The sequence below is a fragment of the Muntiacus reevesi genome, chromosome 3 (genome assembly GCF_963930625.1).
Source record: "Muntiacus reevesi chromosome 3, mMunRee1.1, whole genome shotgun sequence".
Taxonomy (NCBI): domain Eukaryota; kingdom Metazoa; phylum Chordata; class Mammalia; order Artiodactyla; family Cervidae; genus Muntiacus; species Muntiacus reevesi.
In genome coordinates this window covers 97,023,354-97,047,450 of record NC_089251.1, presented here as the reverse complement: position 1 = coordinate 97,047,450, position 24,097 = coordinate 97,023,354, and the positions used below count along the sequence as shown (strand labels likewise).

Sequence of the window (24,097 nt, the reverse complement as noted above, 5' to 3'; positions counted from 1 at the left end):
CTATTTCTGTTTAATATCCTTATCTGCCTCTTTTCTGATTTCCTTCATCTCTCCAGTCCTGGAGGCCCTGCCTCAGCACTCGAGGTGCTGCTGGAGAGAAAGGGGTTTGTCCAGCAGTGTCCCGCACAGCCAGGACACTCAGGCGCTCACACACTGCTCTCCTTTCCCCCTGGGAGAGAGGTTACTGTTGGTTAGTTCAGCCCTGCAGGGCACTGCTTTGGGAGGGGAAGCACTGGCAAAATTCTTCTCACCCCCTCCAGTGCATCCAAATCCATCCTTCTTTTCTTTTTTCCCTCCAGCAGTGTGTTGGACTCTCTCCTCTGGAAGGTTGGACATCCGTGGGTATCTGCCCAGGTCAGCACTCTGCAGGTATTGCCTGACCGTGGCTGGGAGGGGTTGGGGCACGTTCCCCAACACTGTTGGCTCCACGGCCTGTACCAAGGTCTGCCTGTTACCAGATGCATGGGCAGTGAGACTCCTCCTGGATCCCTTGGCTTTTGGTGGTGGAGCCCACAACTCCCACAGAGGTGCTTTTGTTTATGGATGGATGGGTAATTAGCTGTTGTTGTTTTTAAGGTAGTTTTTTTTTTTTTTTTTTTAAAGATTTATTTATTTGGCTATTCTGGGTCTCTGTTGCTGCTCAGGTTGCGGTGCACGGGCTTATCATTGCACTGGCTTCTCCTGTTGTGGAGCACAGGCTCTAGCGCATTCAGGCTTCAGAAGCTGCAGCATGTGAGCTCAGTAATTGTGACTCTCAGGCTCTAGAGTACAGGCTCAGAAGTTACAGCGCACGGGCTTAGTTGCTCCATGGTATGTGGGATCTTCCCAGACTCGGGATTTGAATCTGTGTCCCCTGCATTGGCAGGTGAATCCCTTACCACTGAGCCACCAACAAAACCCAGTTGTTTTATAAAGGGACAAAAAGGAGGGACATCTTATACCACGTAATGCTGAGGTCATTTCCCATTTCCAGTTTTCACAATCAGGACTTCTCCCTTACGAGATTCAGCCTGCTTTAGTTTTATTTTTGTCTTTCTGAAGGACCACACTCTTCTTTTTTCTGTGCAATTTGAAACACACAGTTAGAAAAACAGAGTTGTAAATAATGGGTTTCTTTACAAGGATGGTAATGACTAGCACAAAATTATTTAAGTCAGATGGCTTAAAAATACATGAAACAAGAATTTATAACATATGTAAGAAAAAGGGCATACCCCTCATTACACTTAACAGAAGAAAGATTAGAAAAGTCTAAGAGAGTCTCATGAAGGGGGGAGTGTATTAACTTGTTTTCTTGGAGGGATCTGGAGAGAGGACACTAAGGAAGCTGGGCCACTCACAGAAGGGGTGCGAAGTGGAGAGGAAAGATCTTGGCAGTGATCTGAGGGTAGGGAAGCCTTCTAACAGACCTGCACTGTCCAAGAAACCCAGAGAGCATGTGTCCTCTCCTACCTCACCAACGCCTTCCCTCCAAACCAACCCATATCCCTTACTCTGTCGGATGTTTTCCCAATCACTTGAAACATGACACTTTAAAATTGGAAGTACTGGAGAGCTTTCTTTCTCAGTCTTGACTTTCTTATTAGGAAAGGTAAATTCAGTAATGCTTCTATCAGGCAATTAAAAACTTAAGATAATCTCTCAAGACTATTTCATAGTGTATAATATGTGCTTTACATTTTTATGAGCATACAAAACCTGGTACTTTTCTCAATTGTTTTTACATGGAGATGTCATTTAGAGATTTGGTTTCTTCTTCCTTAAAAATAATTTTTAAAATTTATTTATTTTTGGCTGTGCTGTGTCTTCATTGCTGCAAGTTTTTCTCTAGTTGTGGCAAGTGGGGGCTACTCTCTAGCTGTGGTGGAGGGCTTCTCACTGTGGTGGTTTCTCTTGTTGTGGAGCACAGACTCTAGGGCGTGCAGGCTTCAGGAGCTGTGGCACATGGGTTTGGTAGCTGCGGCTCCCAGGCTCTAGAGCACAGGGTCCATGGTTGTAGTGAGTTGTGCATGGGCTTAGTTGCTCCAAGGCATGTGGGAGCTTCCTGGACCAGGGATCGAACCCGTGTCTCCTGCATTGGCAGGTGTATTCTTTACCACTGAGTCACTAGGGAAGTCTTCCTCTTGTTTTATGAAAAAGAAAGACAACATTGTTGAGGTTTCTGGCCCAGAGCAGTCCACATTTTATTTCCTATAAAGGACTTGCCCTGTGCCATTCGTTTCACAAGATGAGAATTTGCAGGGGGTGTTAAAAAGAAAGGGGAGGGTTTTCTGGTCCACATTTGCCTGATGAGGAACCATTTTCATATGCAGCTTCTGTACAATAGAAGACTTTGTATTCATTAGAGAGACAGGTAGCTCTGTACGTATCACTATGGGGCAATGTTCAAGCTAGTAGTGTGTATTTGGGGGTGGGGGGAAGAGGAGTCCATGTTATAGGAGGCTGTCCTGACTTCAGATTCTTATCACCGAGAACAGTCCAGTTTGCTTGCTAGTGACAACCTAGAGTAGGTTTTCTGTCCCTTCTAGGCTTTTCTAAAATTATTCATATCCCTTACCTTTCCCTTCTGTCTTTGTGACCCCATGGACTGTAGCCCGCCAGACTCTTCTATGACCTATGAAAAATCATGGGATTTTTCAGGCAAGAATACTGGAGTGGGTTGTCATTTCCTCCTCCAGGGGATTTTCCTGACCCAGGGATGAACCTATGTCTCCTTTGTCTCCTTCATTGCAGGCAGATTCTTTACCCACTGAACCATCAGGGAAGCCTCCCTAAATTCTCCAGTATTTGGCTTCTGTCCCAATCACAACGGTGACAATACAAAACGGGGTTTTACACTTAGGAGTTTGATTGCTGAGTCAAGCGGTATTTCTGTTTAACTCTTTGAGGAGCCCAGAAAGTGTTTTCCATGGCAGCTACACCATTTTATGTTTCACTGTTGAGTTACAAGGGTTCCATTCTGTATCTATCCTAGCACCTGTTCTCTTTGAATTTTAATTAGTCATTCTAGTGGGTAATGAAGTGGTATCTCATTGTAATTTTGATTTGCATTTCTCTGATGACTCATGATGGTGAACATTTAATCTGCTTGTTGATTATTTGTATATCTTTTTTGAGGAAATATCTATCCAAGTCCTTTGCCCGTTTTTAGATGGTTTGCCTCTTTAAAAAAAAAAAATTTACTTGGCTATGCCAGGTCTTTGGTGCTTCACATGGGATCTTTAGTTATGATGTGGGAACCCTTAGTTGCGGGCTGTGGGATCTAGTTCCCTCACCAGGAATTGGATCTGGGTCCCCTGTATTGGGAGTGCAGAGTGTTAGCCACTGGACCACCAGGGGCCTCCCTGCCTTTTTGCTGTTGAGTTGTAATTTCATGTGAATTTGAATCGGTCTTTCCATTTTTGCAAAAAAAGGCCACTGGAATTTTCATAGGCATTGTATTGAATCTCTAGATTTCTTTTGATAGTATTGCTATCTTAACAATATTGTGTAACTCATGAACCTGAGATATACTTGAATTTTTAAAATAAATATTCATTTACTTCAGTGATGTGTAGTTTTCAGTGTACAGGTACTTAATTTCCTTGGATAAATTTATTCCTGATATTTTATTCTTTGGATGCTATTTGTGTGTGTGTGTGTGTGTGTGTGTGTGTGTGTGTGTGTGTGTGTGTGTGTGTGTGTGTGTGCTTGCTCAGTTGTGTCCTATTCTTTGCAACCTCATGGACTATAGCCTGCCAGGCTTTTCTGTCCAAGGAATTCTCCAGGCAAGAATACTGGAGTGGGTTGCCATTTCCTACTACAGGGGATCTTCCCGACCTGGGAATCAAACCGTCTCTCATGCATCTTCTGCATTGGCAGGTGGATTCTTTACCACTGCGCCACCTTGGAAGCCTCAGATGCTATTGTAAATGGCATTATTTTCTCAATTGTTTTACTGCTTGTTCCTTGCTAGTGTATTGTAAACGCAAAACTGATCTTGTGTGTTCATTTTGTACACTGCATCTTTGTAGTATGCAAACTGAAATTCATTTATTCTAGTAGTAAGTTTTTTCTCTGTGTGTGTTCTTTGGGATTTTCCATTTACAGGAGCATATCATCTGCAAGCAGAGGTAGATTGATTCTTCCTCTCCAGTTTGGATGCCTTTCCTTTTTCTTACTAAATTGCTCTGGCAAGAACTTCCAGTCCAGTGTGGAATAACAGTGATGAAAGTGGGCTTCCTTGTCTTGTTCCTGCTCTAAAGGGAGAAACTGTCATTGAATATGAAGTTAGTTAGCTTTGTGGTTTCACCTGAATCATGAGCAAGTTCTCTTCTATTCCTGGTTTTCTGAATGTTATTATCCTGAAAGGATGTTAGATAATTTCAAAAGCTTTTTCTGCATCTGTGAAGATGATTATGTGGGTTTTTCCTTGGTTCTATTACCATAGTGTATTATATTGATTTTTCTTATTTTGAACCATCCTTGCATCCTAGAATAAATCCTATTTAGCCATAGTGTATAATACTTTTGATATGCTGTCTGATTCTATGTGCTAGTATTTAATGAGGATTTTGCAACTATAAGTGATACTGATCTACAGCTTTCTGTTCTCTAGGTACCTTTGTATGGATTTGGTATTAGGGTAATATGACCTCACAGATATTAAGAAGAGGTGGCAAGAATACACAGAAGAATTGTACAAAAAAGATCTTCACGACCCAGATAATCACAATGGTGTGATCACTCACCTAGAGCCAGACATCCTGGAATGTGAAGTCAAATGGGCCTTAGAAAGCATCACTATGAACAAAGCTAGTGGAGGTGATGGAATTCCAGTTGAACTATTTCAAATCCTGAAAGATGATGCTGTTAAAGTGCTGCACTCAATATGCCAGCAAATTTGGAAAACTCAGCAGTGGCCACAGGACTGGAAAAGGTCAGTTTTCATTCCAATCCCTAAGAAATGCAATCCCAAAGAATGCTCAAACTACCACACAATTGCACTCATCTCACACGCTAGTAAAGTAATGCTCAAAATTCTCCAAGCCAGTCTTCAGCAATACGTGAACTGTGAACTTCCAGATGTTGAAGCTGGTTTTAGAAAAGGCAGAGGAACCAGAGATCAAATTGCCAATATCCTCTGGATCATCAAAAAAGCAAGAGAGCTCCAGAAAAACATCTATTTCTGCTTTATTGACTACGCCAAAGCCTTCGACTGTGTGAATCACAATAAACTGTGGAAAATTCTGAAAGAGATGGGAATACCAGACCACCTGACCTGCCTCTTGAGAAACCTGTATGCAGGTCAGGAAGCAACAGTTAGAACTGGGCATGGAACAACAGACTGGTTCCAAAAAGGAAAAGGAGTACATCAAGGCTGTATATTGTCACCCTGCTTATTTAACTTATATGCAGAGTACATCATGAGAAACGCTGGGCTGGAAGAAGCACAAGCTGGAATCAAGATTGCCAGAAGAAATATCAATAACCTCAGATATGCAGATGACACCACCCTTATGGCAGAGAGTGAAGAGGAACTAAAAAGACTCTTGATGAAAGTGAAAGAGGAGAGTGAAAAAGTTGGCTTAAAGTTCAACATTTAGAAAACTAAGATCATGGCATCTGGTCCTATCACCTCATGGGAAATAGACGGGGAAATAGTGTAAACAGTGGCAGACTTCGTTTTTTTTGGCTCCAAAATCACTGCAGATGGTGACTGCAGCCATAAAATTAAAAGACGCTTACTCCTTGGAGGGAAAGTTATGACCAACCTAGATAGCATATTAAAAAGCAGAGACATTACTTTGCCAACAAAGGTTCGTTTAGTCAAGGCTATGGTTTTTCCAGTAGTCATGTACGGATGTGAGAGTTGGACTGTGAAGAAAGCTGAGCACCGAAGAATTGATGCTTTTGAACTGTGTTGTTTTAGAAGACTCTTGAGAGTCCCTTGGACTGCAAGGAGATCCAACCAGCCCATCCTGAAGGAGATCAGTCCTGGGTGTTCATTGGAAGGACTGATGCTGAAGCTGAAACTCCAGTATTTTGGCCACCTCATGCAAAGAGCTGACTCATTGGAAAAGACCCTGATGCTGGGAGGGATTGGGGGCATGAGAAGGGGACGACAGAGGATGAGATGGCTGGATGGCATCACCGACTCGATGGGCCTGAATTTGAGTAAACTCCGGGAGCTGGTGATGGACAGGGAGGCCTGGCGTGCTGTGATTCATGGGGTCGCAAAGAGTTGGACACGACTGAGCGACTGAACTGAACTGAACTGACCTCACAGAATACGTAAGAAATTGCTTCCTCTTCTCTTTTTCGAAGAGTTTGAAGGACTAGTGTTACTTATTTAGACGTTTGGTGGAATTCACCAGTGAAGCCATATGGTCTTGGATTTTCTTTCCTGGGTGGCTTCTTCTTTTTAAAAAACTAAATCAACCTCTTTATTCACTATAGGTCTTTCAGACTTTCTATTCCTTCTTGAGTCAGTTTTGGTAAGTTGTGCATTTTCTAAGAGTTGGTCTATTTCTTCCAAGTTATCTAATTTAGTATACAGTTGTTCATAACATTCTTTTATAACCCTTTCTAATTCTGTAAGGTCAATAGTAACATCCCAGTTTCATTTCTGATATTAGTTGTTTGCACGTTTTCTCTTTCTCAATCTAGGTAACAGTTTGCCATATTGGCTAACAGTCTCAAAGAACCACATTTGGTATAATCAATTCCTTTTAAAAAAATTTGTATTTCATTTGTCTCTGCTTTAATCTTTATTAGTTCCTTCTGCTATATTTGGGTTTAGCTTGTCTTTCTGTCTTCCTTAAGACACAAAGCTAGCTTACTGAGATTTTCCCTTTTTAAAAAATATACATTTTTAAGAGCTGTTTTCGCTCTTTGTGACCCCATGGACTGCAGCACACTGGGATTCCCTGTCCATCACCAACTCCCAGAGCTTGCTCAAACTCATGTCCATCGAGTCGATGATGCCAACCAACAATCTCATCCTCTGTCGTCCCCTTCTCCTCCTGCCTTCAATCTTTCCCAGCATTAGGGTCTTTCCCAATGATTCATTTCTTCACATAGGTGGCCAAAGTATTGAAGCTTCAGCTTGGAAGCTTCAATCCTTCCAATGAATATTCAGGACTGATTTCCTTTCAATCCTTTCAAACCAGGATTGACTGGTTTGATCTCCTTGCAGTCTCCAGCACCACAGTTCAAAAGCCATCAATTCTTCAGCACTCAGCTTTCTTTATGGTCCAACTCTCATATCCATACATGACTACTGAAAAACCATGGCTTCTGCTGTTTTAGGTTCACGGGAACATTGAGCACAAAGGGCAGAGGTTTATCATATATTAAATGCTCCCACTCATGCATGGTCTCCCCCATTCTCAACATCCCCAACCAGAGTGGCACACTTGTGACAACTGATCACCCACCTACCTTGATGCATCATTATCACTCAAAGTCCTTAGTTTAGGGTTCATTCTTATTGTTGCTGTTTTGGATGTGGAGAAATGTGTAATGTAAACATGTATAATGACATGTATCTGCTATTACAGTATGATTCAGGGTACAGATGTCCCTGCCCTGTGATGATTCAACTTAAAGATTTTTTGACTTTATAATGGTGTGAATGTAAATAAGCATTCAGTAGGAGCTGAACTTTGAATTCTGACCTTTTCCTGGGCTAGTGCCCTCTTGGACAGAACTCTGGCAATGCCAGGCAGCAGCAGGGAGCCACAGCTCCAGTCAGCACATGATTACCAGGGTCAACAACTGACACGATTATAACCATCTGACCTAGACAACCATCCTGGGTTTTTCCTCACTTCCAGCACAGTATTTAAATTACATGAGATAGCCAACGCTTTACACAACAGGCTTTGTGTTGCATGATTTTGCCCAACTGAAAACTAATGTGTGCCCTAAGCGTATTTAAGGTAGGCAAGGCTAACCTATGATGTTTAGATAGGTTAGATGTATTAAATGCATTTTTAAGTTACGGTTATCTTCAATTTATGGTGGGTTTATCAGGCTGTAACCCTGTCATGAAGTCCGGAAAGATCTGTAGTTTCACTGCCCTAAAAAATCCTATGTGCTTCAGCTTTTCATACCTCACTCCACTTTAACCCCTGGCAACCACTCATCTTTTCACTGCCTCCAATATTTTAAGATCTATTTATTTTTGGCTGCCCTGGGTCTTCGTTTCTGCATGCAGGCCTTCTCTAGTTGCAGTGAGCAGCGGCTACTCTTTGTTGCAGTGCACAGATTCTAGGGCATGGGCGGCAGTGATTATAGCATGCAAGTTCAGTATTTGTTGCTTGCCGGCTCCAGAACGCTGGCTCAGTACATGCCGTGCATGGGCTGAGCTGCTCCGCCGCGTGTGGGGTTGTCTCGGACCAGGGATCGAACCTGAGTCTCCTGGCATGTGGATTCTTAACCACTGGACTAGCAAGGAAGTCCACTGCCTCCAATATTACCTTTCCTAGAATATCATATAGTTGAAACTATACAGTATGTAACCTTCCAGATTGGTATCTTTCACTTTGTACCATGCATTTAAGTTTCCTCCATGCCTTTTCAAGTCTTAATAGTTCATTTATGTTGAACACTGGATACTATTCCATTGTCTGAATGTACCACAGTTTATCCATTCATCTACTGAGACATCTTGGTTGCCACCAAGTTTAGCAATCATGAATAAAGCTGTTGTAGGCATTCATGTATAGGTTTCTGTGTAGAAATACATTTTCAACTTATTTAGGTAGATATCAGGAGTGCAATTTCTGGATCATCTTGTAAGAGTGTTTTGTAAGTAAGAAACTGCCGAACTGTCTTCCAAGGTGGCTGTACCATTATTACCAGCAGTGAATGAGAGTTCCTCTTGCTCTGCACCCATACTAGCATTTGGCGCTGTGGTTTGCATCTTTGGTCATTCTAATCGGTGTGTAGTGGTATCTCATTGTTTTAACTTGCATTCCCCTAATGACATACAATGTGGGGCATATCTTCACGTACTTCTTTATCTTCTGCACATATTCTTGGGTGAAGTGTCTGTTCAGGTATTTGGCCCATCCTTTGAGTTGTTTTCTTATGGGTTGTTGTCTTGTTAAGTTTCAAGAGTTCTTTTTATATTTCAGGAGTCTCTTATTATATTTTGCAAGTATTTCCTCTCCATGACTTGTCTTATTTTTTTCACATTTGTTTTCACAGAGCACAAATTTTTATTTAATAAAGTCCATCTTAGCCATTCTTTCATTCAGGGATTTTGCCTTTGGTGGTGCATCTAAAAAGTCATCACCATACATACCCAAGATCATCTAGGTTTTCTCCTAAGTTATCTGCTAGGAATTTTAGTTTTGTGCTTTTACACTTAGTTATAAAATCTATTTTGAGTTAATGTTTGTGAATGGCATAAAATCTGTCTGAATTCTTTTTTGGGAGGAGGGCATGCGAAGGTCTAGTTGTTGTAGCACCATTGTTGAAAAGGTTATCTTTGCTTGCCTCTGCTTTTCTGTCAAAGATCAGCTGACTATACATACAATATGGGTTTGTATCTGGGCTCTCTATTTGTCCATTCTTCTGCCAACACTACACTGTCATTGTTGTTGTTGATCAGTCACTAAGTCATGTCCAACTCCTTGTGACTTCATGGACTGCAGCATGCCAGGCTTCCCTGTCCCTAACTCCTGGAGTTTGCTCAAATTCATGTCCAATTAGTTAGCGATGCCATCCAACCATCCCATCCTTTGTCAGCCCCTTCTCCTCCTGCCCTCAATCTTTCCCTGTATTAGGGTCTTTTCCAAAGAACCAGCTCTTTGCATCAGGTGGCCAAAGTATTGGAGCTTCAGTGTCAGTCCTTCCAATGAGTATTCAGGGTTGATTTCCTTTAGGATTGACTTGTTTGATCTCCTTGCTATCCAAGTGACTCTCAAAAGTTTTCTCCAGCACCGCAGTTTGAAAGCATCTATTCAGTGCTCAGCCTTCTTTATGGCCCAACTCTCATCTCCATACACTGCTATTGGAAAACACATAGCTTTCACTATACAGATCTTTTCCAGCAATGTCTCCGCTTTTAATATTCTGTGTAGATTTGGCATAACTTTTCTTCCAAGGAGTAAGCATCTTTTAACTTCATGGCTGCATTATCCATGTCTTTTTGTGTGTGAAATTTGAAGAAAACATGTACTTTCATTAATACTGTATCACGTTAATTTCCTGGTTTTTTTGGCAACATATTATTTCTTTATATTCTCAGAATTGGATTAGAAGGGTCAAGCATCAAATTCTTTTTGAAAATCATTAAGGTAATAAAATTTCTAGACTTTTAGCAGTAATACCAGATGTCAAAATACACAGAAGTATATTAAAAGCTTTGAGTGAACATAAATTAGAAATCTAGCATTCTATTCATCCTAAGTCAAACAAGTGGAATCACAATGCCATAAATTTTTTTACCTAGGCAAAAATTCTTAAGTTTTCTAAAATATATATTACATTATCAGTTCAGTTCAGTTGTGTCTAGCTCCTTGCGATCCCATGGACTGCAGCATGCCAGGCTTCTCTGTCCATGACCAATTCCCACAACTTGCTCAAACTCAAGTCCATAGAGTCAGTGATACCATCCAATCATCTTATCCACTGTCATGCTCTTCTCTTGCCTTCAATCTTTCCCAGCATCAGGGTCTTTCCCAATGAGTCAGCCCTTTGCATCAGGTGGTCAAAGCATTGGCGCTTCAGCATCAGTCCTTCCAGTGAATATTCAGGGTTGATTTCCTTTAAGATTGACTGGCTTGTTCTCCTTGCAGTCCAAGGGATTCTCTGGAGTCTTCTCCAACACCATAGTTCAAAAGCACCAATTCTTTGGTGCTCAGCCTTCTTTATGGTCCAACGATCACATCCACACATGCCTACTGGAGAAGCCATAGCTTTGACTATATGAACATTTGTTGGTAAAGTAATTTCTCTTTTAATATGCTGTCTAGGTTTGTCATGGGCTTCCCTCGTGATTCACAAGCTTCCCTTGTGGCTCAGCTGGTAAAAAATCTGCCTGCGATGCAGAAGACCTGGGTTTGATCCCTGGGTTGGGAAGATTCTCCTGGAGAAGGGAAAGGATACCCACTCCAGTATTCTGGCCCAGAGAATTCCATGGACTGTATAGTCCATGCAGTCAGTCGGGCACGACGTAGCGACTTTCACTTTAGGTTTGTCATAGCTTTTCTTCCAAGGAGCAAGTGTCTTTTAATTTCATGGCTGCAGTCACCATCAGCGGTGATTTTGGAGCCCAAGAAAATAATGTCTGTCATTGTTTCCTCATGTATTTGCCCATATTACATTATACCTACTATTTATATGTATGTGTATAGAAAAGCTCTTCTACTACATTTGATAAACAAGGAGGAAAAAAAGATGGAGAAATTGGAAAACATAAACTAAATGAAATGAGAACACTGAATATGAAATAGAAGTGAAACAAACTAGATAAGATTTACCAGAATTATGTTGGAAGGTTTTGAAAAATATAAATACCCAGGTATTGCTTTTTCTCTCTGAAGTTCCAGATATATTTCTAATCAGCACTCATGTTTTAAAAAGTGCTTTTTTAAAAGGTATGATAAAAAGATATGATGATCTTTTAAGTCTTAAAGTTGGGTAACGTCAGTCTTCCAATTTTGTTGTTCTCCTTCCATACTGTGTTGGCTGTTCTGAGCCTTTTTCTTTTTCATATAAACTTGAGAATGTTTGTCAGTATCCATAAAATAAGTTTCAGGGATTTTGACTGGGATTGTGTTGAATCTATGAATTAAATTTATGAACCTGTGAATCAAGTTGACTGTAATAATTAACTGACATCTTAAATATTGAGTCACCCTATCCCTGAACATGGACTGTATCTCCATTTATTCCTTAATATCTTTATTCTGTTTTTTTCCCTCAAGTCTTATACATACCTTATGTCCATTTCATTTCAGTCAGTTCAGTCGTGTCCGACTCCTTGCGACCCCATGAACTGCAGCATACCAGGCCTCCCTGTCCATCACCAACTCCCAGAGTCCACCTAAACCCATGCCCATCGACTCGGTGATGCCATCCATCTCATCCTCTCTCGTTCCCTTCTCCTGCCCTCAATCTTTCCCAGCTTCAAGGTCTTTTCAGGGTCAGCTCTCTGAATCAGGTGGCCAAAGTATTGGAGTTTCAGCTTCAGCATCAGTCCCTCCAATGAACACCCAGGACTGATCTCCTTCAGGATGGACTGGTTGGATCTCCTTGCAGTCCAAGGGACTCTCAAAAGTCTTCTCCAACACCACAGTTTAAAAGCATCAATTCTTCTGTGCTCAGCTTTCTTCACAGTCTAACTCTCACATCCATACATGACTACCGGAAAAACCATAGCCCTGACCAGATGGACCTTTGTTGGCAAAGTAATGTCTCTGCTTTTTAATATGCTGTCTAGGTTGGTCATAACTTTCCTTCCAAGGAGCAAGCATCTTTAGTGCTAATGTAAATGGTAGCATCTTTTAATTTCAAATTTCAGTTGTTCATTGCTGCTGGTATAGGAAGACAATAGACTTTTTTACATTAACCTTGTATTCTGCAACTTTGTTGTATCTTTCATTAGTTCCAGGAGGGTTGTGTGCTTGTTTTTGTAAATTATGCTGGACTTTCTATTAATACATAATCATGTCATTTACAAACTAACACAAGTTTACTTCTTCCTTTTCAATCTGCACATATATATTTTTTCTTTCCTTTTTGTATTAGCTAAGAGTTCCAGTATGATACTGAAAAGCTGGGATGAGCTGGGAAAGACAATTTGCCTTGTGTGTGATCTCAATTGGAAAACGTCAAACCTCTTCCATTAGGTGTGATATTAGCTATAGGTATATTAGTTGTAGGTTTTTGTAGATATTCTTAGAAAATCAAGTTGAGGAAATTCCCTTCTATTGTTTACTGAGTTTTAATCATGAGTGGTATTGGATTTTGTCAAATGCTTTTTCTACCGATAAGGTTATGTGATTCTAATTCTTTAGACTGTGATTACATTGATTTTTCAAGTATTGAAACAGCTTTGCATACCTGGGATAAATCTCACTTGGCTGTGGTGCCTGGTTGTTTTTTGTACACTGTTGGACTGATTCGCTAATATTTTAGGGATCTTTGCTTCTGTTCAAGACAGATTCTGGTCTGTAGTTTTCCCATAATGTCTCTGTTTTTGGCATTAGAGTAAAGCTGGTCTCAGGAGTTAGGAATGAGACCTAACTCATTCTGCTTCCATCTTTTGAAACAGACTGTAGCGAATTAATAAAACCTCTTCATTAATTAATGTTCACTAGAATTCACCGGTGAACCCATGTGAGTCTGGTGCTTTCTGTTTTAGAAAGCTAGTAGATGTTGATTATATAAAATAGGTCTATTCAGATTGTCTATTTCTTGTGTGAGTTTTAGCAGGATCATGGTTCAAGTACCACAGAGGCTCACTATTCTTCCCAAGACTGAGTATTTTCTTGAGAGTTTTTTGTTTGCTGTATGCTCTTATGACAATTCCCAGAGACTTTAACTTTTAAAAAAATATTTACCAGTCATGGTTGTTTCACTGTAGTAGATCATGCTGCCATTCCCAAAGTGCTTCTTGTCTGATTAACGCATGTCTTAAAATATAAGCAATCGGGACCTTTAAATAAGGCAGTATGTTCACAACCTGAAAAAGCTTCCTGATTCCATCAGCTGGTTCAACAACACCATGCCGCTCACAGAATAAATAAACAGTTCTTTAATAATTACTTAAATATATTCCAGAAGTGAGAGTGTTTCCAATTCATTTACAAGTGCTATCTGTTACACCAGTAAATGTTACTTGACCTCTTTATAAAGTAAATAATGCTGCATAAGAATTAGTCCTGGAATAGTGTGCTGAATTTCTATTTTCAATTCAGTAGATTAAAAACACAATTGTGAATGGTATAAAAACGTAAGAATCATTGTGATAAAACCAATCTCAAAAATAGAGAATCCAGACTCTCCTCAGATTATTTTAGAACTCAAGACGTTTTCCTCTACTTAAACACAAGCTCCACATAGAAAATATTAAAGATGTTTTTCAACATGATGCCACTGCATAAAACTCTAGAATGTGACCATCAGGAGATGAACATACTGAAATCAATGGAGTTTAGAAAATACATCTAATTGTGAAGTAAGGAGAAATAAAAGACAATTTACAAAGAATTATAACTGATTTCTAATCATCATCAGAGTCTGAATCATATTTCTTTCCTCGAATAGTTTTCTTTTCCAGTTTTGTGAAGTTTGTTCCAAATTTCTTTTGGCTCTGAAATGGTGGCTCCATTAAATTTCCACTAAAAAGAAACAAATTTGAAAAACACTTAATTCTCTATGATTTAGTACAGCTGGTATACTAAACTACACAAAAATCTATCTTCACTGTAACACATGGAATAGAGTAAAATTTTCTTTATAATGCTGGTGTTGAGGAAGAGGTACTGAAAATTAATACTGATAGTTAATAGTTGATAATGATAATTAGCAGTTTTAAATCTTACTTTGTACTACTAAATGCTTTTGACTAGCATTTTATTTTCTTATCGTTAATTACTGATTAGCATTTCATGGAATGTACCAACAAAATCTCTGATTGCAAACCACAGGAGGAAATCAGTTATTTTCATGTTTTGGGTATGCCGAATCTGTATTAGATTCCTATCCCTGTGAGAATGACAGGAAAATCGTGCTCTATCGTCGATAGCCTGTTACGGCCAGTTCGATCCTATTTAACATCTTTTAATGTTTAGGTCACTATAGACAACAAACTCATGGAACTCATTATCATTAACCCTGAATTACTATGGAAAGCTTTTCATGATACCTGAAAAATAAGATCTTGGTTTTGAAATATCATTTGTCCCTGAAGGGAATCATGGCTTCTCGGAGATAAAGTCAATTCCTATGGAGAGTACAACACAGGTCCCCCTAAAAGATCTTACCTGCACCAGAAAGAAAGTGCTCAAAGGATTATGGGGATGTATCAAGAACACACAGAAGTCAGTATGCAAGGCTCTCACTGGGCAAATGTGAGGCAACCTGAGCTTCAAAGTAAATAATAACAGTAATATTCAATAATATATCCCATTGAACAAAATAATCCATAGCCCATTCTAATACAAATAAATGAAAAAGTAAACTAATGTGGGGTCTGGAAAAGGTCTTCCTTAAATTACCAGTTGGCCTGGTAGACAACTGATTAGCCAGTGCTCAGATAATACTGCCAATAATGTGACAAACCACCCTATGTCTCCTGATAAGGCACAACGAGAAAGAACACATCACTTCCATATTACACCTGTGGAAAATGTGCAAAATCTGAATCTAATTGTGAAATATTAGATGAACCCAAACTGGGAGATGCTCTATGAAATAACTAGTTTGTTATCATCAAAAGTGTTAAACTATTGGAAAACAAGGGGAACAAGTTGCTACAGGTTAAAGGAAACTAAAAATTCACAGTAAGTACTTGTGACTCATTTCTTCAGTATGGAGGATATTATTGGGACAATGATGGACTTTGAATAAGGTCTGTAAACTATGTATATTGTGTTTTAATAACTTTACTGTGGATATATAAGAATGTCCCTGTTCTTAGGAAATGCAAACAGAAATATTTAGGAGTAAAGGGACAATACATCTATAATATCCAGTCAGATGGTTCTGAAAAAAGTTTATATACACCCAGAAACAGAATGATAAAGCAAATATAAAATATTGAAAATTGGGGGATACAGGTGAATGATATATGAGAATTCTTTGTACTAGTTTCCAACTTATTTAAAATTGGAAATCATGATTTAATATTAACATTTTACTTAAGAAAACAAAACCTGGAACTTCAAAATCAATTTCTACAATATAGGAATGACTTATACACATGTAGGAGAGATTCAGAGAAAAAGGAGGAAGGAAAATAAAAAGATGAGGGAATTTTCTACTTATTGAGAGGTACTCTGGAATAACTGGAAAATTTAACCTATTATTTTTGCAAATAAAAAACAGATACATAAGATGATGTGCTCTAATCTGTGAAATTAGATAAACTGCCTGGAGAAGTGAACAAAGAGATGAGTGGAAAATGGAAGTTGGATTTTAGATCATTTTCTACTGAGATTGTTCTTTATAGGTAAGTAATTTAAGCTTAACATAGAAATGAGATGTGATATAGTTTATCAGAGTCGACAAGTGATACAGGAATAACTACATTAAAAATCTAATGTTTGAAAATAAGTCATTATCAATTTGAGTAATCTGGGTTCAAGCAGGAAGGAGTCAATTCTTCTGGAGTGTCATCCTGGGTTTCCAGATGAATACCAAATTAGATTTCATAGGATCTGTTTGAAAACTTTTAGAGTTAGGTGGACTCTAGAACCCAAGATCAACTTTATTTGGAACTCTGATTTTGCTGTAAGATCATACTAAGGTACACTTTAAGAGATACACTTTTCCTAAAAAAAAAAGAGATACACTTTTCCTGTGTGGCAGTTCTTCTTCATCTCCAGCTTCAAGATAAAGCTTATAGAAATATTTCCATAAAATAAATATTAACATTAAAAAATTATTTAAAAACTTCAACCGAGTATGGCAGTTAAAATAAACTGAAGGTTTGCTGAAGGTTACCTGTAATTAAGAATATCAGCACAACCCAGCCTCCACTCCAAGGTTTCTGTGGTGAAGTCATCTGTATTTCCTAGGTCGGAAAATCCAACAACAAAATCCTGTGTTTTTCCATCTTTCACCAGCGCTAGTGTGGGAATGACTTTGATACGCAGTCTCTCACAAAGGAAAGGTGCTTTTTCCACATTCAGTTTCAAAAATTTGGTCTCAAGATGTTTCTTGGACAATATCACCAAATGTCTGTCTAGTATTTTACACCTGTAAATAACAACACATAGAAAACCAAAAGCTAAAAATGACAATTTCTTTATCAAAATAAATATTAAGGCACATCTTAGTTTTTACTTTTTCTGAATCTCATAATCTGCCAGTCAACCTATATATCTATCAGATAACCTTATTTCCATTTCATAGGTTAGGTACCTCTTTTTCTACCTCTTATGATAGTGTAGTCTAGAAGGTTGGATCTGCCTTAATGATAAATATAAAGAACAAAGTATTCAACATATGACTTAAGTCTTAAGTGGCTCACAAAGCTGTCATGTTCATGGTTAAGAATAAAAAATAGTCATTTTTCTTATGCATATTTCCTGCCATTTCATAGAGAGAGAGATAAACCTGAACTTGACAGAGCTCAGAAGACACCTCTCAGAATTAGAAATATACAGGTGGTGGTGTACTTGGAAAGTCACTAGGAAAGACCAAATGTGTCACTGAGAAGGAACCTTTCCAACCGTACAAATTCTGTTAGTGTGAAGTCCGTCAAGGTTAAGGGCTACAAATATGTCACTATGGTCCTAAGGAAGTGCAAAATTCCAGCAGTATTTCTATTAAGCCACCTGAAAAGGAAAAGTGGTATTTTCTTTAAATTATACTTTAAACTGGCCAACCCTTGAGTGTATCTGAGAGATAACTTATAGTTGAGCAGTTGTTCTTACCCAGAGGTGATTAGTACAATCAACTTTTAAAACATACAGATGAATCAAAATTCTCTGGGACTTGAGCTGAGAAACATGCAAGTGATTCTCATGCTCAGTGAAGTTTGATAACTACTCTGCTTTCGATGATTAAGACACCAAAATCATAGCTGATTTTACCAGCAGGTTTTTGGGGTACTTCTTGGTAGTTTTTCCTGAGTTAAGTTCGGGTCCACTGAGTTTCTCATAACCTTGATGCCTCACCACCTCTGAGTGACTCTTTTTATACATCACTCATGCAGTGCAGCAATGGGATTTTATTAATAGTGAAAACTGTCAGGAGAGAATATGTGGTTCCTGAATGAAGCTCCAAAGCAGTGACAGATCATTTGGAGAAATACGTTCTTGAGGATTTCTACATCAATCAACTCCACAGTTTTACTGGAATAATATGGAATCTATTTTAAATAAGTATGTCCCATTGGCCAATTAATCCACTTTTTAATCGAATTTTAAATCCAATTTAAACCCAGAGGTAGCAGTCATGATGTAGTTAAAATAGCATTAAGCTGGGCTCAAACCTGCTTTTATCATTTAGCAACTGAGTGACATCAGGCAGGTCACTTAATTTCTCCAAGTCTTGGTGTCCACACACAAAAAAGCATGGGGATTATAAAGTGCTTACCTCAAAGGGAGACTGTGAATGTTCCAGGATCTTATATACTGCCTGAAGCATCTAGTATTAACACATGCTAAAAACTTTGATATCTACCTGTCTATATTTATATCAATTCATTCAACCTTGACTTTATTTTCTTTCATTTGTATTCTATTAGTTAATAAATCCCAGGCATTAATAACCACGTTGTTGGGTGAAGAGGCAAAGACAGGTGCCAGGCAGACTATGGAGATGAGAGAAGAGGGCAGGGCTGGGGGAGACTCTGGGTGGAGTGTGAGTTTCCACAGGAGCTACTCAGCATCAGCAAACTGCTTTCATACAATTCTAGGTCTGTTATCACATCATCTGATGTTGGCAACTATTCAAACTTTGGAGCTAGGAAAAAAAAAAACAGGCTTGAGCCATCTGGTTTAAGATATAACTTCTACTGGGGCTATTTTTACTGTGAGGGATCTGCCTCCAAAGAGAGGTTGGCAGACCTAGGCTCGTCTAAGAGAAATTACTTTCTCCACCTTCCAGCCAAACCTGAAGCCCCAACTCTGCTCCTGGAGAAAGGCCTCGTCAAGCCATCGTCTCCCTGTGAATTGCCAGCTAAGAAGTGACTGAATTCAAACTTGGTGTTCAGGTGTTGGCTCCATTTCCAACACTGTGGCTGTATTGTAGTAGTAGGGACAAAAGCAGAACTCTTGGAATTGATATTAAAAAAAAAATTTAAGTGCTCATTGCTAAGATGTTTCTAAAATTACCTAGCGAAAATATCATTCAGAAAATAGCCACTTCTATGAAAATACTGAAATCCAATAATTTATACTTTTTTATGTCACTGGTTTTTAAGTTAATCTTTGATGACTGCTTAATTTTAATATACAGACTTCCAGTACAAAGGGACAACTAAGGAATTAGTTCCTTTCACAATTTTCTTAATTTCTTTGTTAAGTCAGGGTACCTATTCAACAATCTCTTCATGTTTAAAAACAGTCAATGAGGGGAAACAAAGTTACCTGAATGTGGAGTCTCTGTAGAAATGGCAAACCACTTTTTTACTCTCCTTGACTTCTTGAAAAAAATCTCTTTCACTAGGGATTTCTCTGTATTCCCCATGTCCTTTTGAAAGCCATTCCTAATTTGAAAAGAGAAATATCACACATTTGAAATCTCTTTCAATGTCACTTTACATCTTATATCCAAATCACTAAATTATTTTGTAATTAAGTCGATTTTATCTTAGAAAGGATACATCTTCTTGGTGATGTACTTTCCTATCTTTCTATGTCAATGCAGAAATAGTCTGTGGGCCATGACTATCTCCACAGCATGGCTTGTAATTATCTTGTCTTTGTAACTTGAAACACATGTTTTCTTAGAATTTTGAAAATAAAAATTTAGACCATAAAGATTGAGAATGTAAACATCTACTTAATTTCTTTGCACTTAAACTACTAAAATCAAAAGAATCTGATCCAAGTTACTACAAAGCTTTAAAAAAGAACAGCTGTGAGATAAAGCCAACTGGTATTTGGGGAGGGGGCAGGTACTGCAGCTCTGAAGCTAAGGAGTGCTGTGTACTTTTGATGACCACCTCAGAGACAGCACTCTTCTAGCCCGGCCACCAACGGATAGTATCCAGTGAAGAGAAAGGGGTTTTCTCACATGGTATCCGGAAAAAGGGACCCACAAGTCCAACTAATCCAATTCTCCAAATCACTGTCTCGATCCTCATCATCCATGTTGGACAGGTATTTCAGTTTCCTGTACCTTTCCCGTGGCAGGAAGCTGACTGCCTCAAGTGGAAACTTGTTTCCTTTCTCAAGACTTCTACTGTCATTTAACCTTTTTTTTTTCTTTGTCTATTTCTTTGCCCTTCTCAAGACTTGGTTTTAATAAAAAGGAGGACTGGACTTGCAGAAGGAAGAACTTGAATCACTGCTCTACCACTCATTAGGCTGTGAATTCTCATAACCTTTCTGGGTCTCAAATTCCTCATTTGTAATGTAGAGATCATAAAACAACTATCTCACTGAGCTACTGTGACAAGACAACATGAAAATAACAGAGTGGCTGGCACATCACATGTGCCTGAAAAGCATTAATACATGCATTCTCTAGTTCTCAGAAAAGTCTTCTCCCGCTGACTGCAATATATCCTGACCTTTCGTCTGTGGATCCCAGCCTGGACCTCAAATGAGAGAAGTTCTAATCTATCTTTCAGGTCAGCCCTTCAAATATCACATGATGCTTATGTCTGTCCTCTTCTACAGGGAACATTTCTGTTTGCTTTTCACTTTCTCATATGAAATGACTTTTAGATGTCCTCATCCTCTGAACGCACTCTAGAATGGGGCAAGAGCACAGACTGCATCCCTAGTTTTGGTATCTGCTTCATGTTGGCTCATGCGGAGCTACAGGAGGCCCTGGTAATTTTACCTTATTTCTTTGATAAAGCTTCCATAAAGAGTTTAAACTCCTTAATGACACACTTCCTTTGAGCACAAACAAATCATGATGGGCTTTCTCGTAACTCTACCTGAAAGGGAACCTGCTGATCCTTGTTTCTCCCAGTGTTCTTCCTCATCCATACTCTCCTCAACTACACAAATCTGAGCTCAGAAAATTATCCTGGGCCAGGTGTTTCTTGTATTTGACTGTGAATTAACACTGAGCAGGCTAACTCGGAATGTGTCTTTAAAAACTATCTTTTCCCCCAGGGAAAATTTTCACTGGCATTTCTTTTGAGGCCAAACAACCCTAAAGACTGAGGACTGAAATGCGACTACTGCGGCACGTGTATATAGAAGTGGTTAGAAGCATACTGTGAGAGCAATTTCAGAAAGCAGGGCAGAGAGGTTACTTGTTTCTGCTGTTGAGCTTTCTTCAGAGCCTCCAGTCTCTTTTCTTTGAGGCGTTCCAATTCATCCTCATCCATCTGATCTAGTTTCTGAATTTCTGAATCCAAATGTTCTTCCACTAGTTTGGTGGTTTGAAGCAACTGATTCTCTAGGACTTTTGAAAACATGTCAACAGATGCGTTCGCTTCCATTCTTCTAAATGGTATGGTTCAGCCTTGACGCTGGGGAGAAGGTTTACAAAGTTGGAGAAAAAAATAAGACAGGAAACTTTTCTCTTAGTTCCCAAAATGCTAGCAAATATATAATTTGGAGTTCACAAAGTGTTCTGCTGACAACCAACCACGTCATGTTAAAGAATTTCTACTTAAATGTTTTAAAATTTAATTTTCAACAGGTTATAGTCACTCTTGTGTGTTAAGTTGCTTCAGTTGTGTATGACTTGTTGCAACCCTATGGACTGGAGCCTGCCAAGCTCCTCTGTCCATGGGATTCTCCAGGCAAGAATACTGGAGTGGGTTGCCATGTCCTCCTCTAGGGGACCTTCCCGACCCAGGGATCAAACCCTTGTCTCTTATGTCTCCTGCATTGGCAGGTGGGTTCTTTACCACCTGGGAAGTCACACTAGTCAAAAATAATTTAGACCAAAGGTTAGAGTGCTTTTGACTTTGTTTGTTTACTATTCTAAAGCAAAGACAAATCTTTAAGATCATTGCCAGACCAGAAAGAAATGAGTAGTTGAAACTAAACCTAGTGTTGTATACTGACAGTATTCTTTACCAAAGGAAAAGGGAAGCAAAGCAGAAATGACTGCAAATATGATAGTTTTTAACTGTAGCAAGGTTTTACACATATGTGTACACACCAAATTTTGCTTCAAGATAGAACAGATTTGAGCAAAAGACATTATTTTCCATCTCTGCCTAAATTGTTTTAACTCTGAAGAGAGCTCATTACAACTTGTGTAAAGAACTCTGCCTGGTGTTCCCTAAGCTCTAGTTTCCAATTCTGTTCTCTCAGTAACTAACAGTCTATAAGCCCACAAAGATTGACACAAGTATTGATTTAGGGACACTCAGTGCTTCTAACTTTGATGTCAAATCACATGACACTCCAAATATTAAAAGTATATTGATTTTACCATCACTCCTCTATGTAAGATAGGAGTTTAAAAATAGACTCTAATTCATATTAGAAAGGCAGATCTCAATGACTTAGTCTATTTATTTACAATTTTTATTTTATATTGGCATATAGTTGATTTACAATGTTGTGTCAGTTTCAGGTATACAGCAAAGTGATTAATTTATACATACTCAATTACCTTTTTCAAATTCTTTTCCCATTTAAGTTATTACAGATTATTGAGTAAAGTTTCCTGTGCTATACAGCATGTCTTTGTTGGTTATCTACTTCAACTGCATATTTTAAAAGAAATTATTTTCTACCAGCAACAATTAGATGATTTTATGTGTACTCCTAGGTTATTACCACAGAAATTTATAATTTTTCTGTCAAAGCAGGAGACTGTTGATCTCAACTAACTGTGATATGTTTTCAACTACTACTGAAGCACTTTTAAAAAATCTGAATAAACTTGTGAGCTTATCTGCCCAGCTTCTGACACACAGCCTGGCCCACCAGATCCACTATTAACTGTTGAACTGGATTGAAATAGTCTTTCTGCAAAATTCGCCTCTGATTCCACTTTTTTCCCCCACATGAAAAGCAGTCGAAAAGCACACTGGATTTTATCTTTGTATTCCTGGAGCTAGCAGTGTTGGGAACACTGCAAGTGAGCAAAAAATATTTGTCAACGGCTGTACTTCAAGTAGCATGTGTTTAGCTATTGTTCAAATTATAGTTATGTTTCAAAAGTTATTTCTGGGTTTTAAAAACCACTAAGTTCCTCATATGCGATAAAATTTTAAAGGAGCTGTATTTCAAATACAGGAAATGAATTTCACACTCCCTACTTCTCAAGAAAAATTTAAGGCTATGGCTCTCAGGATCGGGGACGGATGAGACAGAAAAATATTCGTTAAACATTGATTTGCTTGTCAGACCTTGTTCTTTACAAGGGGCGTAGCGGATGCTTGTCCCTGGAGTTTTACAGGCTGAGCTCAGAATTTAATTCTGGGATAAGCGATTAACAAGAGCTGTTGTGGGGGGCAGGTTGGGCTGGTCATCGCCTTCACAAGGGGGAAAGGAGATGGTGCAGAGATAACTTCATTCTCCAAACCACAAGCTTCTGATTCTTTTTTCAGTTTAACTGAATGGTGGGCAGGGACGTGTCCTCAAGTTACCTAACCATTTCCGCGATTCCCCTGCGTACACCCGCCAAAACAAGCAGTGGGCCTCACCGTTAACCGCACGCCAGCCAGCCGCTTCCCAAAAGTACCCTCGCCACTCCGCGCGCCCCCGGGGACAGATGAGGGCAGAGGCGAGGTGGCCCCAGCTTCAACGCCTCCCCGGGCGCATGCGCCAAAGCCTCCTCAGTGGCGGGGACTTCGGAGCCCGAGCCGCGCCCCTCCCCCGCCCAGGCAGGATGCTGAGCAGTCGGGTGTCCCTTAGCACCAGGATGCATGGGCGGTGTTTTCACACCACCCTCTGCCTCACCTGAGCTCTCGGCGACACCTGAGATACGAACACACAGCTTCTCCAGAAGAGCAATCCTCTCTGGCTTCAGCCTCCAAGCAGCTGCGGGTAGCTGCGAAGCGGCCGTCACTTCTGCCTCCTCATTGGCCGCGGATCTCACGCGATAGTATCTGCGACGTCCCAGGAAGTGGAGGTAGTGCAGGGGAGGGGGGAGGGGGGAGGGAAGTGCGCGCGGCGAGCGCTTCTGCGCGTGCGCCCTTCTGCTCCTTTCCGGCGCTCCAGCGCTCCGAACTCTTGGCGCAGGAACCTTTCCCTCCCTCCCAGTAAACAGCCCAGAGGGCGGGGGAGCGAAGTACGCTGGAGATTGTAGTTTCTTAGTGCTCAGCCTGGAGTTGACG

General features: G+C 39.7%; 1 protein-coding gene across 2 annotated transcripts; it reads right to left on the bottom strand.

Moving 5' to 3' along the window:
• Positions 1 to 13,738: 13,738 nt before the first annotated feature.
• On the bottom strand, positions 13,739 to 23,874 carry TXNDC9 (thioredoxin domain containing 9). 2 transcript variants are annotated; one of them, XM_065929730.1, is made up of 5 exons: positions 23,721 to 23,874; positions 21,107 to 21,325; positions 19,260 to 19,378; positions 16,666 to 16,920; positions 13,739 to 14,339 (listed from the first exon to the last, which is right to left on the bottom strand). In XM_065929730.1, the coding sequence occupies exons 2-5, from the start codon at positions 21,293 to 21,295 to the stop codon at positions 14,222 to 14,224; spliced, it is 681 nt and encodes a 226-aa protein (XP_065785802.1). In that variant the 5' UTR covers positions 21,296 to 21,325; positions 23,721 to 23,874; the 3' UTR covers positions 13,739 to 14,221. The 2 variants fall into 2 exon arrangements, with proteins under 2 accessions (XP_065785802.1, XP_065785803.1); XM_065929731.1 differs by lacking the exon at positions 23,721 to 23,874 and adding an exon at positions 23,465 to 23,600.
• Positions 23,875 to 24,097: the final 223 nt, after the last annotated feature.

Excerpts from the sequence above, each read along its gene's own strand:
- TXNDC9 (XM_065929730.1), bottom strand. The coding sequence starts at position 21,295 with ATGGAAGCGAACGCATCTGTTGACATGTTTTCAAAAGTCCTAGAGAAT. Across the intron at positions 16,921-19,259 it reads TACAGAGACTCCACATTCAG|GTGTAAAATACTAGACAGAC; the intron begins GTAACTTTGTTT and ends TGTTATTTACAG. Across the intron at positions 14,340-16,665 it reads GCTGATATTCTTAATTACAG|TGGAAATTTAATGGAGCCAC; the intron begins GTAACCTTCAGC and ends GTTTCTTTTTAG.